General features: G+C 40.3%; 1 protein-coding gene across 1 annotated transcript in view; it reads right to left on the reverse strand.

The window, feature by feature from the left end:
• The window catches only part of LOC104280997 (protein sidekick-1-like), a 282,102-nt gene that overhangs the window by 107,196 nt on the left and 158,238 nt on the right, over positions 1–16,668 (reverse strand). The window contains 4 exon segments of the mRNA XM_009878837.1: positions 2,749–2,930; positions 6,509–6,649; positions 7,516–7,663; positions 13,980–14,116. Coding sequence (XP_009877139.1) covers positions 2,749–2,930; positions 6,509–6,649; positions 7,516–7,663; positions 13,980–14,116 — 608 coding nt within the window.

A 16,668-nucleotide genomic window follows, 5' to 3' on the forward strand; every position in this document is an offset into this window, starting at 1 on the left:
TTGAGAAGCTTCAGTTTTTCATATGGCAATGAAAAGTCCTGCAGGGTACTGTTTAAATAAGTCAAATTTGCCTTACGCAGAAGGCTAGCAGAAATCCCTGTGAAAAGTAACATCAAAGTAAGGAGCAGCTGGAGAAATTCTGATCAAGAAAGACCTATATATACAGAGCATCAAAGGATCAGGCTGAATATCACTCTGAAAAGACTTTCAAGATTTAGAGACAGTCAAACTGTCTGACCCCAGTGCTAGGATGTTCAGTGCTTTGCCAGTAAGTCTTTCCGCTATTTTATCTAACTGACATTATGTGCCAGATTCTCTACGAGTTTAGGTCTTTCAGCATCTTGTGAGTTTGGCTACAAGTTGGTGATTTTCAAAGAGCTTTGAGTAGCTGATTAGTTATCAGTGGCTAAAGTGATGGCAGAGCACTAATAAGGGATTAATAGACTAGGTTCTGGTATAAATGAACAGGTTATATGGCCAGTCAATATTCCCGATGACAAAGATGCCAATGGCTTGAGCTGCTCCCAGTGCTCATTTCCTGCCAGGCTTTGACTGCACAGCACACTTGATTAATATGAGGTGTTTCGGATATTTTTCATCTACAGACAGACAGGTTCTTGCCAGCATAGCTCACATCATTTAATGCATGTCAGCACAGAGGCAGTGGTGGTGGTAGTAGGAGAGGGGGATGGATGGGAGCGTGTGTCTTCAACATTTATCTCTGCTCATATTAAAATCAGAATATGATTTACAAGGCAGTTTTACACATGGCTTTTTCTTACTCCTGCTGGTTTAGTTTAGGAAGGACATTCTGGAGGAAGCAACAGCCACTGGCTTTTCCTGTCATTTCCCAACTACAAGAAAGATAAAGGAGCAGAGTTTTGGACAGTAGCACATTACATATGGAGACCTGATATTCATCCATTTGCAAACGATACCGAGACCAACCAGACTTGCTTTTCAACTCCAAATGTAAAAAGGCTTCGAATTCATTTCAAACAGATCATAAGCCTTTGGTGGCTTGCACAGAAACCCAGCAAGGTATTCATCAGGAGATGGCAGCATCCATGAAGTAGATATTTACTATTATTATTAAATAGTGATGTAAAATAATTAAGATATATCCAGTTTTTCTGTCTACCTACCATTAAGCATCTAGGAATTACATAAAGACAAAGAGGCCACTGCAGGTTGTCCTGCAGTCTAAACACTTTTGCTGATTAATACGAAAGCAGGACTGACTACACTTAATTTATAATAGAGGATTTATATCCTTATAAATGGTAACAGACAGCCAATCAATAAAGGATGATAATAACAGCACATAATATCAAGGGAAATTAGAGTCAATTGCAGGGTTTAAGAGAGAGTGTGAAGTCCAAACCTGAGTGTTAGTAGATGGAGGGTTAAGGTGCTATGATAGCTCAAAATGTGCAAATAAACAAAGTAATGAATTACAGGCCTGTTCACAAAAGAGGCTCAAATTCTGCGTACAAGACAATTCTCAGCAGAGATCTGGTCTTTAGTGGACTACAAAACATTAATCCTGGCTACAAGGAGAAGACTTGAAGAAAAACATTTCAAAGTCTGTGATAAATACATCTAGAAAGATGTTGAGTGTGTGTAGGCTCCTCTAAACTGCAAGACTTTAAATGCCCTAAGAGAAAATATAGATAACTTCCGTCTTTAACTGTTGTGGTAAATTAGTGTTTCATATGAATAATCTTTGCTTAAAGATCTCCCTACACCTCAGACTGTATCCTATAACGTTATAATATACTCCTAGTAACAATTAACGAACAACCACTTATTCTTCATTAATTGTAAATTAACCGGTACACTGTAAATCTGCAAGTTTTTCAAATAGTTTAATTGTTTTATGACCAATAAAGTACAGACTACGTACTGTCCAGCACTGCAAATCCAGCACAACCCTGCAATTATGGGGATATATGAAAGCTTTAAGGACCCAGTATTTAATTATCCTACAGATTTTTATACCAGTCTTGCGGTGTAAACATGCCTTACTCTGGCTGTAAAAAGTAATTACATATCCTTTTGTTAATGTAATTTATACTCTTCTTAAGGCACTTACCAGAAAGGGGTGGAGGAGCTATAGCATAAAAATCAAAGCTTTAAAGATAATTTTATCTTCCGCTTTGCAAACGTCTGCATCATGCCTGAAATGCTACAACACGCTATTTCTCCATGGGCTGTATTTCTCTCCCTACACTTTCCTTACAATTTATTCCCTGTTTTTAAAACAAGGTATTCAATGATTGTCAGAAGAAATGCAGCTGGTTTACTCAGCTTCTGTCTCTATATTGCACATGAAGCATATTGCATATCTTGACCACGATAAACCCAATTCCCTGACATATTCTCTCTGACTCTCCTGGCAGAGTAACCTCAGCCTCTGCCTGTCACATGTCCTATAAATCCATTCCACAGCGCCGCAGCTCTCTTCAGCATTTCTATTTATTACTTATACTGTGGCCAACTTTGACCTGCAAGTGTGGTAACATGTCATCACGAGGGTCAAAAATAGATAATTTTTGAATTCACTCACAGCTTTTTCTAAAACAGAGCTAGTAGCAGAGTCACATCTTGTCTCTACTTAGGCATTTGAAATTTGTAGGTGTTTCCTACCCCAAGCTGTCAAATCTGACTGAAATGACCATTCATCTTACAAGTGGTTAGGTGCTATAAACCGCAACTATAAAGGATATATTGGTCTGATTTGCTCACCTCCCTGTAAAGTGTACTCTGTCACAGGTCTGCTGAACGCTCCCAGCCCAGCTCCATTGTAAGATGCCACTTGGATTTCATACTGGGTCCAAATGATCAGATCTTTCACTAAGCAGTAGTTAATTTCTGCACTGGTGATGTTCTTATACTGGTATTCTCCAGGGAGGCCAGCCAGGCGATACCTACCATATGGGAAGAAAAATTCACTAGTTAATTAGATAGTATCAATTATAGCAAATATCCTGACTAGTAAAATAGCTTCCTTTGTGAAGAGGCAATATGCAAACTTGTACAGCGGAATTATAAAAAGAATAATGAAAAATAATCAGAAAGAACAGACTAACTTCTGATAAGATCGCATCACGTTTGACCGCTATAGTATTTATAATCTGATCGCTCTGAGATTACACGCTCGGGGCCAAACAAAACGAGTATTTTATCCTGTTTTACGGTTGCAGAAAAATTACAGGTTTTTAAATGTGGCTTGTCTAGTAAAAGCTGTGATTTAGTAGAAAAAATAGCCCAGATGTGATTTTTATCAGGGTGCTGCTGTAAATCAGCTTGAGAAATGTTTTTTTCCTTCTCCTCTGCAATGTGGAAAGGAAAAGCTCAGAGGGCTCTGACCTTCTAGAGTCTCAGGCATTGCCATCTCTGGCTTCCACCAGGATTTACCTCACAGAACGATTAAAATAAGGGCAGAATGTCATTGAGACTGAAGGATTGGTTAAGCATTGGAATTCCAGGAGCAGGGTCGTACCAAACATGGATGAGTGGTAAACATCCTGACGAACTTTGTGCTGAGACACGGGAAGCTGAAACTGAATATATTTTTCCTTTTAAGAACCATACTGCAAAGAGAGAGTTCCTTTGATGTCTCTCTTTAGGCTAAGAAACTATGAAGAAGAGCTAAATTATAGAAAACAAACAAGCCTTGTAAATCTGTGAATGTGAATAATACTGTTTGTTTTCCTTCCTTTAGGAAAATAGTACAATGCTTGCTTACAATATGCTAATTCACAAAAAAAACCCAACTATCAGAAAAACAGAGGCCAAGTAGGGGACACAAGGCATTACTATTCCATGAAAAAGACAAATATGGAAACATTTGTATCTTTATTCAACCACATGGCTTTTATGCACTCTTATTCATCTTTTGCTTCACAGTAAACACCAAAAGCTTATTAACACAGAACAATTTCACTGACATCTTACAGTCTAATTTTAAATTCATCTTAAATTGGTGCAATCCCTACAACTACACAACTTTCTACTTCAGCTCTAGATTTTGTTCTGAAGTCTTCTCATAAAGAGATCGGTTCTTAATCACTGACAACCCCTCTATTTTCTGCTGAGGAGCTGCTTGCCTGACCATACTTTGGCATACTTAATATTTGCAACACTACACTGGTGTGAACCCATTTATGAAACACAAATGGAAACAAAGAAATACCAGCCCTCAGCTGAGTCTATTGAATGCCTTGATCTTTTTCTACCTCATGCAATACCTATCTATCTCCTGTGAAGGGTCTATGCTTCTTGGCAAAGCCAATTCTTTGTGCAGCAATGTTTTGTCTCACACCAAGGGGACAAGGTGTAGAATGCTCCTGGGATTTAATCTATTATGCTGTTAGCATGGCAGTCCTCTAAACGCAATACTGCCAAGGAGAAAAAGGGCAGAGGAAGGAGGCCGGTTCAGAAATGTCATGTCTTCATGATTTTTCTCACCATGGACTTTGATGTATACTCCATATGACTTGTGCAGTGCACCTTCACTTTTGAAGATCAGGTGTTCCATCAGTTTAGCATCTCGCATGTCTTGAGCATTAGGTCTCTGGGATGCATAGTGGTTTTCATTTTTTTATACCCTAATTCTACAGAAATCAGTGCAGGAAGACACTTCAGTGCACACTGCCATCACCACATGATTTGACTTAGAAGAACAGCCTGTTTTATTACCTGGGACAGTTGTGCTTTTATATGATAATCTTAAATTCCTGTTAAATAAATGGTTTCTTTGCTCCGTAGTCAAGACTAAGCACAGAGGCATCAAAAACGTTCACAGATTGACCATAACGAATATGAACACTATTAAAATGGAAAAAGATGTTCAGCGAGGACAGGGATCAATTACACTGATAGATAAGTTAAAGATTAGTAAAAACACTATAGGGTGAAAACAGAACAGATTGCCAGATGTAGGAGACTATGGGATTGCTTTCTTGGGGAACTTAACGTTGAGACTGTGTAAATCTCTTCAAGAATAGCTAAGGAATTAATCCTATCACCGAGTAGACGAGTTTGAAGGAAAGAACTGTACAAGTAACACTTGTATGCCGTGCAGATAAGTACCCAAGTCTTGTGACAAGGTTCTAGCTACAGACAGAAGTCAAAGCACCTTTTCCCACCTGTCACTGACGACTGGCACAGTTTTCAAACTGAGTCTAGTTCTTAAAAACTGCCGGCACTTGCACAAGGGGCTCACCACTGTAATAGGCTCTTGCAGGTGACAGGTCGATTAACAGACTTCGACTCTGCCTGCAGAGGGAAGGAACTTTTCAGCACTATTTTGGGACCTCACCTACACTCTTAAAATCACAAGAGCATTTCCATCCATGCCAGCAGAAGCAGGAGGCACAGCACGAACAGGATGCCGGCATTTAAACTTGCAGCATTTATTTATCCTTTAGCAGGTCTGGAGGACACTGTATTAAAAATATCAGCAGCCTGCCTGCAATAGGCTGTAACCATCACTTGAAAATATGTCAGCGGTGGTGCCATGCTTAGGAATTTCCCACAAAAACTCTAATTTAGATAATGCCTTGCTTGCTAAAGGTGCGGCCCTTGCTGGCTGCTAGCACTGCAGGATATGTAGGATGCCAAATGAGCAGGTAAGCTGTAGCTGAATTGGGTAGGAGTGACTAACTGACTTCCAAAAAATTACAAAGGGGAAATGCTCTGCAAAAATCTCTCAGTGTGGCAGCATCCTTTCCAACAATATAAATCCTGTGTAAGCAGGAAGACTGGATGTATTCAGGATTCCTAATTACCTGCCTAAATCTGTTTCTCGTTAATAAATACAGATGGGGCTGAACGAATCTTACTCAGGTGACTGATCTTCAAAACCAAATCAAGGCCTGTCATGAAGCATCCGACTTATCATTCCCTCTCTCCCTTCTGTTTGGCATAAAACTGAAGTTTATTGATTTTATTCTTGCTCTTACTCAGTGCAGGGGCCCTACTGTGTCTTTGATAGATTTAATTAACCTTTCTATCAGGAAGCTGAGGTAGTAATAAGCAAATACACATCTTCAACACATAGGCTGCACTGTACCAACTTCCCGCATGAACACTTTTAGTACTTGGTGCTTAACTTCACTCTGAAAATGGAAAATAGCTATCTGGATGTTCAGAGTTTCTATAGGGAGCGAGTCCACTTGGACAGTCCATTTGGAGCAGTTAATAGAGACTCCAGCTCACTGATTTTCTCATACAGACAGGCTGGAATTTCAATACCTGTGCCCTTGTGGCCACTTGAACAGAGTTTTTTTTTTTCCTCATCTGCAACAAAACAGGGCAGGCACAGCTTTGTAAGTAATAACTAATATATTTAATGCAATTAGAAATAGTTTTGTAAATAATAACTAATATATTTCATGGGATTAGAAATAGTTTTCAATGTGGCATTGAGTCACACCAGTCTGAATTTCCTCATGAGCACACAGATCTATCTGCAGACTTTCCAGGTTAGGAAGTTACTTACCTTAGGATGTACCCATGAAGAACTCCATTATGTTCACTTTCAGGAGGAGGTTGCCACTGGACCATGATAGACTGATTGGTGCGTCCACTGGCCACTATGTTTTTAGGTGGGGCACTGGGGGGCTCCTCAGGTAGCATCAACCTAAGTACAAGAGAATGCGGTGGAGGTGGGTGTTGAAGTAAATGATAGGTAACATTTCTATTTCAAGTACTCACTCCATGTGAACCAGTTTCTTGATAAAAGAAAGAAATATAGAAAGAAATATAACACTGATCGAACTGCTGAAGACATGCATGAAATAGTTACAACAAATCAACATAATAGGAAATCAGTTAAGCAAGCAACAAGACAGACAGCTGAGGTAACCTTATTCTCTCTGAATCACCCAGGCTGCTACAACTCTTTAAAAACATTACAAGCCTGAATGAGTTAGAGCTCAGGTCCAGTGTCTGTGACTCCTTCCAAATTGTTTCTTTCAGCTCTTTCAATATTTTTCATATCAAACTCCAACATTTTGAAAAAGCCATTTAGAGTTCAGCTGTTCTGCAATTCAAGCTCACAGCAAGCTTTGGTTCACAGAAGAAGAGGGATGCATTCAAAACTAAATTTGATGAAGCCATCCTTCTATGTCACATCTGGGTGAATTCCAGAAGTGACACTGCAACAAACGGGTGAATGCTCTACTCCTTCCTGGGCTAAATGCCGTGGCTTAGGACAAGAACGAAACAATATTTCCAAGATTTTGCTCAACTGATACTCTGGAAATACGAAGGCAACCTCTCCCATTGCGTGCTGCTACCCTGCATCGCCTAATTGCCATTAGCACCAATTACCAACAGCTGCAGAGCACTCTCTGGGGGCCTGGGTAACGCTAACTGTTCCATTCCCTCATTACTGTACACAAGATAACCTTATTTTATTCAGCCCCAAACAACCTGCAATTTTTTTCCTCCCAATAATTCTACTTCACTGCACCTTTAGTACACCGATATGTATTTTTACTCTACCTGCTGGTCTCGGAGCTGTACTGGCCCTTTCCCACCTGGTTAACGGCGCACACTCTGAACTGGTAGGTTCGGGCTGGAGTTAGTCCGCTCACAGTGACACCGGTCATCTTTGGGTCAAGATTCGATAGGTGAACCTTCCAGGGAGAATCTGTTAGAACAATTTACATGTGCAAAAAGATGAAAGAGCGTGTTAAAAGCCCTGCAGAAGTGAGAAAACGCCTCTGACTGCTCAACGCTCTTTGTGCTTGTTTTCCTCAGAGGAACTTTGGGAAGAAGTTTCAGCAGAAGAAACGTTCCTGTCAGCCCACACGGTTATGCAGATTGCACATTTGTCTACTGGAAAGTGATGCGGCACATGTCATGGCATAATAAATAAAAACTATATTCATTAACATTTTAATAAAAGAGGAAACAAGCATGATAAAGACAGATGGGCTGTGTATTTCACAACCCATCTGTTTGGCAGACCATTACAGCACCACACCCGTGAGTGGCTCTGGTGGAAGGACTCTAATGAAATTCACTGTCGGTTTGGAATATCTTCCAACTCAGCTTGCAAGCAGGTGTAGAAGCGTGACTCCCTCTGCCAAATCAGCCCTATGCTGTAAGACCTGAGAAAGCTTCTGCTACAGATTCCACATGTCTGCATTTTTTTTTTTCCTAGAGGCAGTTTCTGGCATTGGGTCTAATAATTTCCTAGGAAGATTCCCTGCTATAAACAGCCCTGGCAGCACTATAAAAGCCCCATTGTCAGTTCACATACTTGACATACCAAGCTCCTCCGATGCCCAAATCATGTTTTCAAAGAAGTCAGAAATGAAACATGTTGAAAATTAAAAATCCGGACTTCTTTTCTTCATAGCCCTGTGTCACATATTCTCCCCAAAGTCATGACTGAAATAGTCAGCGAGAGATGACATTTGGTCTGTGTTGCAACAGTACAGCAATGGAATCAGCCAATTTAAAGATTTGTTCAGTTTTTAAGTAATACCAGCTGTTTTCATGCTCCCTGCTCAAAATTACTAACACTTCTGGAAATTACGAGGAGCTAGCCGTAGATTCTGGCAACGGTATCTGTGCATGTTGCTCATCAGAAGTGCATTGCAGCTCCTGGCAGGTCACCTAGACGTCTGCCTGAAAATGAAGATGAGATGTCCCAAACGTGGAAGGCAGCTAAACTTCACACCAAGATGTAAATCACTAATTTAGTGCTTTTCTGGCAGATTCCTTAGCACGTTCAAGTACTCTGGGGTGTGATGCCAGTTAGGCTATAAACTCTGCATCTTCAAATTACTCAAAATATATTTATTCCAGTAACAGCTTTCTGAGAACAGTCTTTTTTAGCAGGAAAACTGACGCAGCAGAATACTGGGAATGCTGGAGAGGGACATTTGCACAGCAGTCAAGTTCCATCCTCGCCAGTTGTGGATGATTTACCAGCCGTTACTTCAGCCACAAAATCTTGATGGCAATTCATCTTAGCTTTACGGCGAACTTCTTTTAGAAAGACTTTAGAGGAAGCATGCCCATACTATCTAGAAAAGCATTGGTGAGGAGCTTTATGCACTCTAGTTCCTTCTGAATTTTACCAAACTGCTCTTGAGACTTCACCAACAACCCTTCACCTCGTTATAGCCAGAGTATACAAGAAGAAACCAAGGTAAGGCAAAGCTAAGGTACAGCTGACTTACTACATTGCCTGAAGAAGCTTCCTGAGGAAAATGGAAGAGCAGACACCAAGAACAGAGTGAAATACTCTTGTAGAGCTACTTGGCTAGTGGTCCATTTCTTAAGAGTGTTTCATTTGTTTACTGCTAGTGTAAACACCACCTGAGAGTGCTTAACCCAAGCAGCTCGATGTAGTGAGCAGTTTGATTCAACAACAGGGCCTATTAATCTCTTCAGCACCTTGGGGCTTTGCTCTGTTTATATGCTGCATCTGTAGAATACTTTATTTATTCTTTTTCCTCTCCTGGTGGAAGATAAAAGATCTGGCAGGAAGAGAGATTAAACTGAAAGCTAATATAAACGAAGCCTATTCATCTCCTGGGCACTCTGATTCGTAAAGGAAAGTGGTTTGGGGAAGATTTGCTTGCTCATGAGGCAGTGGATACAGCGAGTGTGTAGAGGATCTTTAAAATTTAAATGTCTTTTTTCTGACAATCAATAAATGAAACATTTCGAAAGACTGCTCTCCCTCCTTTAACACACAACAAATCCTAGAATTGTACAGAAGCTTTTTTTTTTTCCTTTTCTATTTTTTGTAATGGTAGAGAAGAGCAATTCTGGCATCGGAAACATGCCATCACATTTTCAACACTGACTCTCTTCTCCTCCAGGGATGACTGTCACTTGCCTGTCCCAGGAAGCCTGGAGAAGCTCCACGATGACAAAAGACTTGCCAGGTCAAACTATTAAATAAGCCTCTGTTAGACTGAACAGACTGTGCTAATCCTTCCTTTAACTTAAGCTGCCCAGAATGTACTCCGCTTTGCTAGCTTGCTCTTCCACTGTTATTGCTACTGTCTGAAAAAAACTTTCATGTTTAGCTATCGTCTTTAAGACCTCGGGTATTTTGAATTAACTCTGATTGCCTCTCTGAGTTAATTTATTGGAAATGGAGAATCTCACAGGCTACTCTCTAGTTTACAATGTGATTTTGGGATTTTTAGAAATTACTTTTCTGCCAAGAATTTTTGGAACAACTGTGATACTTTTAATAACACTGGTTTCTCATGAAGAGGCTTTTCTTCTATATTTCCCTATCTACCTTACAATTCATGCATTAATTGCAATATCCTCAAAAATCATTTCTAATTTGATACTACAGATTAGATCTAGCACATAAAGCTGATTTTTGCAGGTTTGGAGTACATTTTCTTCTCCTTCCTTCTCTGGGGGTTTTTCCACAGACAGCAGTATTGGAATTTCCCGTATTGCTGGAGTTAGACCATAGATATCCCAGAATACAATATAACAAAAATGGGCTTTTATCTTAATTGTACTCGGCAGAATTCTTCAACCACTAATTCATGTCTTCAGTTAAAAGACTATTGAGAATATTTTTTTGATTAATCCCTAAAATCTAAACCTCTTGGAATAAAATAACCACATTCCCTTCTAACTCCATGATCATACTTCATTGGAATTCTTAGGTATATTGCAACAGGGGCTAAAGAGGTCGTGAAACATCCAAAATTATGTTAGTGCAAAGGACAGCAATGCATGGTACTATTTATTCAAAAAATCTTATTTCAAACTGAGGTTCACATTCCTGACTCTGTGTGGGCAGGAATACTAAATGACTGTGTTTCCCTGGAACTGTGTTTTTCAAATTAGATTATAAATTTGCCCCCAAATCTATAAGGCTGTATGTCTCAAGTCACCCACAGACACAGTCTACCGTGAATACTTGTAATTTGAGTATTACTGCATTGTGCCAAATACATTCATTTTAAAAATTAGGTGACTAGTCGTTCGTATTTCCAGCAATTTATGTGCACGATCTGCCACTGTTTTTTTCCTCTAATTAAAATAAGTTTTTTATATCTCTTTACTGAACTGATATTAATGAAAAGGAGTGCTAATCCATGCCAGGTGGAATGACACTCCTCCCTCCAACACACCTAATAATTAGTTCCCTCAAATTTACACTCTTTATTTTGAACTCTCTTCAGCTATTTCTCTGAAACAGATACTGTTATTATGTATTCATTTAGAGTACGTGCTTCAAAACATACAATGGATCCTAAAGCTACTGGAAAATTATTCAAAGCAAAATAACTGCAAAAATGGGAACAAAACTAGGCTACGTTTTGGCACCTGTAACCGCAAAAGCAAACCCCAGGGAACTAAGAACAAAGTCTCCTGTGCAGCTCTGCTAACTGGAAAGCAAATCGTAATTTGGCTGTCCCTCCCCAACCTTTACACGTACGAAAGCAAACAGAGATCGGGCTGGTGAACAAACTGGAGGGCTGCGTACAGCCAAAGGGCTAAAGGTGCAGGCACGTGAGCTCAGGGAGGGCTCCTTGGCACTTGCTCTCTCTGTAGCATAAACAGGACCGACAGAAGACCTGAAAGGAGATTCCCTTGGAAAAACAGAGAGATTCTGCATGGTTGTATCAGGCAAGACTGCACCTACGCAAGATCAAATGTCAGCTGCGTTCACAAACACCACTTGGGATGGCGGGAACAAAGGAAAGGTGGCGTTTTCTAAAGGCGTAGGAGGTCTGTAGAAACTTACCTATTAACCACCCACTAACGAGATCAAAATAACTCTGAAAAACAAACGCTTCAAGAAAATAAAAATCAAAACAAGAGAGTGACGATACACAGACATTAAGGTCAGCTTTTCAAACCAAAGTCACTGTTGACATAGTTCTACTGTTGGCCGAGCAATAAATAAAGCTGAGCAATAATATACGAAACGAGAGAGAGCAGAGCAACAGCGCAATATTCAAAGGCTTGGATTCCTCCCTGCCCTACTTCTGTGAGTAACCATTTAGACATTGCACATAAAAGCAACGTAAACAAAGATAAAGATGAAAACTGAAAGGACAGGAAGATCTACAATATTTCTGGGAGTTAAGATGCTTAATTCGCAACTAACTCGGCTGCTGTTTGGTTTTTGCAGCTGCAAGCTTCCTGCAGCACATGTACCTATGATTTGTGATAACGAGACCCTCCCAGTGGTAGATTGCGATGCCATCAGCCAAAATTATTGGATCTATCAAGGAATGAGCAAGGGTTCACAGGATCCTGTGGAGTTCAGAGTCTGTGTGATCTCTGGAGAACTGTCTGCATGATTTCTGGAGAACTACTGTTGATTTTTTTTAGAGCTTTCTACAAATTTCAGTGAATCAACTGCAGCGTTTTCAAAACAATGGCACATTTACTCGATTCCTATACTGGAACAACTGCAAAGTGTCTGTGAAAGGCACCTGAAGACCCTTCAAACTTCTCCTGGCACCAAGTGAGCTGCCTCTTCTTTTAGGTGACTCTTCCCAAACATTGCTGCCCAGTGCAGGACCCCAGCGAACACTTTCTGCCACCTCCATGCTGTCTCTATGTACATACAGGTCTGGTACTTTTGCACCATTCCCAGACTGGAACTTTATTAGATTGTCCTTGTCAAAGCCACAAGGAAACATGAAACGTAAGGGCAACGTCCTTGGGTGAAAGAACAGGTAAGGAAAAGTAAAAGGGCAGTTACTGGCCTGTAGTCAATAGGAAAGGAAGAAGAGAAGATTGAAGATAAAAAAAAACCCAAAAAGCTGGAAATAAAAAAAAAAAGGTAAGAGGGGGTATAAGTGCAGAACACTGAATATTCTCAGTCATTTATTACAAAAAGATCGGGAGCCTTTGTTCAAAAAGAACTGTTTTAAGGACAGCAGTCCTGGGCATGACTTGGGATTTCTGCTAGGATTAAAAACCTGCACTTGGCTTAACAGATGTCGAGATCATCAGTTCTGGGACCTCCACACTGAAAACTTAGGCACTCCAGCCTGCAAAGCAAAGGGTTATATGTGATCTGAAGCTCAAGTTTCACCTCCAGCTCTCTTGTGTGGCAAAACAAAATGTTACTCTCTGGGTAATCAGAAATCATGACTGTTTCACATTGTTATGCAGTGGCTAATTTCCACATGACAGAAAAAGTGATGCTCTTAATTTTTTCATCAAGAATCAATTGTTAGGCTTAGATTTCCAGCTCCTAGGGTGATAGAGATTAGAAAGTATTGCCAAGGTGACCAATTTCCATATAACCTCATCTTTCCATCAATTTCTGAAGATGCATTAACAACGTCCCTGAATAACCTTGCAAACTGAGAGCCACAGAGGGCCAGGCACACAGCATGACGGAACTGTGAGAAGCGGCAATTCACAATGACCAGGTTTGTAGTCTGCAAAAAAATTCTAGATATCCTCAACCACCTACCTGTAAGAAGGGTGTAAAATGGTAACCTAGGGAAAATGAAGGAAATATATGAATCCATATACAGATAAGACAGTAGCTCCTATTGACATCCAAATTTGTTCCTCTGATAGACCATCAGTTTCTTATGTTTTTTTATCCTGCCTGCATTTTTCAGGTGAAATCGGGGCTCTGAATGCATCGAGATATGTAACGAAACCAGATAACAATGGGAAGAAATAAAATATGATTATTGCTATTTTACAAATGTTGAGTAGAAACACTGAGGAATGAGCCTCAAGTCTGGTTGGCAGTGCTAGAGGTGAACTAAGCTTTTCCTGGGTAACAATTCTATGATCTCAGACCGGTTTTTCTTGCTTTATTCTTTCAGCACGTGAACAGTTGAGTGTAAAACCCAGGGCTTCATGCACACTCTCCCTTGTTTAGCAAACAACAGTAATATTTTGTTGGTAACTCTGGTAGAAGGTGAGACTGAAAGAAGGCTGAATAATGACGAAGAAGGTGAGGTTGAAATGTATTTGGCTTTACTCACTGTTCTCAGAGAGCTCAACCATGTAGTAGAGAACAGGGCTGTTTCCATCAAAGGGACGCACCCAGGAGAGCATCACGCTGCGGCTATATGAGGAATTTAGGGTGGCCAGAAGATTCTGAGGGGAATGAGGCAGCTCGCTGTCAAGGAAAAGAGAAAGGGAGAAAAGACAGCACAGAAAAATCAATCTACATTTCATTTAGCTACAGCCTTATAAGATAGTTAAAGGCACACGATATCAGACTGGTATGATGATAGATATAAAAGTACCGGCAGCTATTGTACAATTAAATAAATGAAAGACATCTCCAAATTCTTCACAATTTCATCCTATTTGGAAGAAAAAAAAATCATGCTGAAAGTCCCAAGGCTAATGCTTAGAACAGTTAATGGAAATGTTGCTAAATGTGGAAAAAAGCCAATTTTCATACTGTTTTTGATTGAGACAAGTTGGTCAATAAATTTCCTCTCCTACTTTTTTCCCCTTCTTACGATGATGTCCTAGCAATGTGACAGCAGTAATACATATAAACAGTAAAACACATGGGAGATATGCTTTAACATGGAATTTTTCATACTCAAGGAAGCAGAAGACATTGACACTATCCATATAGAGCTACTAATCAAAATTACCATATGTATTCTTAGGCTACAGAACAGCTTGATTTACTCGTGGATTCAAGCTTATCCTGTCATGGGTAGAATCTTTCCTTCCTATAATAAGGATTTTCTTGGAAGCACCCAACCAGAAAATATAGTGAGAATGCCTGCAAAAACCCCATGGAAATACAAAATGAAACACTGAAAAATAAAAATAAAACAGCAGCTCAATTAAAACATGTAATTTCCCCGCAATAAAGGCAATTTGTGGAAAAACATTTCATTTGTGCCCATTGGCTGAAAGTCAGAAGCAGGCTGCATGGTGCAGGGAGAAGACTAAATTCTGCTGCGTCCCTTAAATGCCGATCTGTATTAAGTGATGAGTCCTTCAGCCATTAGATCAGAGCTTGATTTCTGCTCCTTATCATCGTGGTTCCTAGAGGAGGACAAGGCTCTCGGAGTGAAGGAAAAGCAAAGGGGGTCAGTTTTTACCCATTTGATCTGCTGCTCCTCCGCAGGGAAGCTGAGGGTAACCCTTCCTCAGTAAGCACCACCACTAATCTGCTCTGGCCAGAGCAGAAAGCCACAAGGGTTCTTCACATGCTTAATTTAAAAACATAGTCATTTCTGTTTGGAATGCATCATGCTACTGAAGGCTTACACTTATTTAAAAAACCACAACTCCTTAGCCACTCACAAAAGTAAATGCAGACTCTGGCTTTAAGCCAGAACAATAAATACCTCCTGGATTTGGGTTTCTACTGGAAGATTGAGGAACATATGGAAAGTCAGACAACGGTTTTATTATTTTTCTGTTAAAACTGTCACTGCTTTTGTTTATGTGTTTATGAAGACTACACATTGTGGAGTTAGCACCAAAGAAAATGTTGCTGGAAGAGCCAAAGAGTGGTAAGAAAAACACTCAGGTAATGGGACAACACAAATAGAAGACACTCATCCGCCCATGCTTCTAGGCTAGAAGTGTTGATGCTTCCCTAAGGCTAAACTTGAGACTCAAAGTCTTCTCTCATTTGAATTTAAACACCTACCTAACCAAATTAGTAGCATGATATCCCCAGGTGCTTTCTGTAGTAAACATGGGATGACATCTCAGGGTGTGATTCAGATCTTAACTTCCTTAAATCACTTGCTCAAGATGCCTTGAACATGAACAGTTTAGATGGACTACGTTCTCACTTGGGTCTGGGCATGCACCAACCAGGCTCCAGACTTGTGGTGCACAGACAGCCAAGATGTAGTCACTTTTGGGCTAGAAGAAACATCTGGCACAGGCAAGAGTATCCGTAGGCCCTGTGGAAGCAGACTTTGAATACAGCACTGCAAAATTTTGGAAAAATACATTTAGGGAAGAGAAGGACTTGGAAACAAAGTAGGAGGGTAGCTGGGCTGCAAGACAAAATGTCAGAATAAGCTCGTCATTTGAAAAGTATGGAGTAAGGGTTTAAGATATGGCCATTTACCCAGGACTGGAGAAGCATGCTTCTTAATTTTGAATGAAACATTAAATTATAATAAACATTAAACCTCCACTACAATTTATCATTATGTCCTAAGGAGGCTGGTTGGAAAAGGGTTTTTGCGATTAAGCTGGCAAAGGAAATTACTGAAGGAAAGAGAGCGAAACTCCTTGTGACATGCCTCGGAGCAGCCTGAGTCCCCACTTCACCTATCGCCAGGTCTTGTATGGAAGAGCTCAGAGATGGGCTGTGGCTTCAGCTTCTTCCAGAAGATGATGGTCACACAGGAGTGATGGCTGAGGGGGAGCTCCAAGCAAACATAGCCCCAGCGTAACTCCTTTTGCTGGGAACTAAATACACGCTCCTGGTACACATTAAGGGTATTTTCAGGGTGTGCATTTACTAATCTTGTTTCCCCATACATTTGGAAGTGCTGAGTTAATAGCTTGTTTGAGGACAGAAGTTACATGACTAAAAAAGACTTTACAACTCAGTCTCAATGTACGAGTCTCAGAAGACCTCTGCAGAAGAAGGGGACATTCCCCTTCCCATGTTTTTTAAAGCACAAACAGAGTTTAAAAGTGTGGGGGTTTTTTTGCTTAGGATTTAGATTT

The sequence above is a fragment of the Apaloderma vittatum genome, unplaced genomic scaffold, assembly GCF_000703405.1.
Source record: "Apaloderma vittatum isolate BGI_N311 unplaced genomic scaffold, ASM70340v1 scaffold4011, whole genome shotgun sequence".
Lineage (NCBI taxonomy): Eukaryota > Metazoa > Chordata > Aves > Trogoniformes > Trogonidae > Apaloderma > Apaloderma vittatum.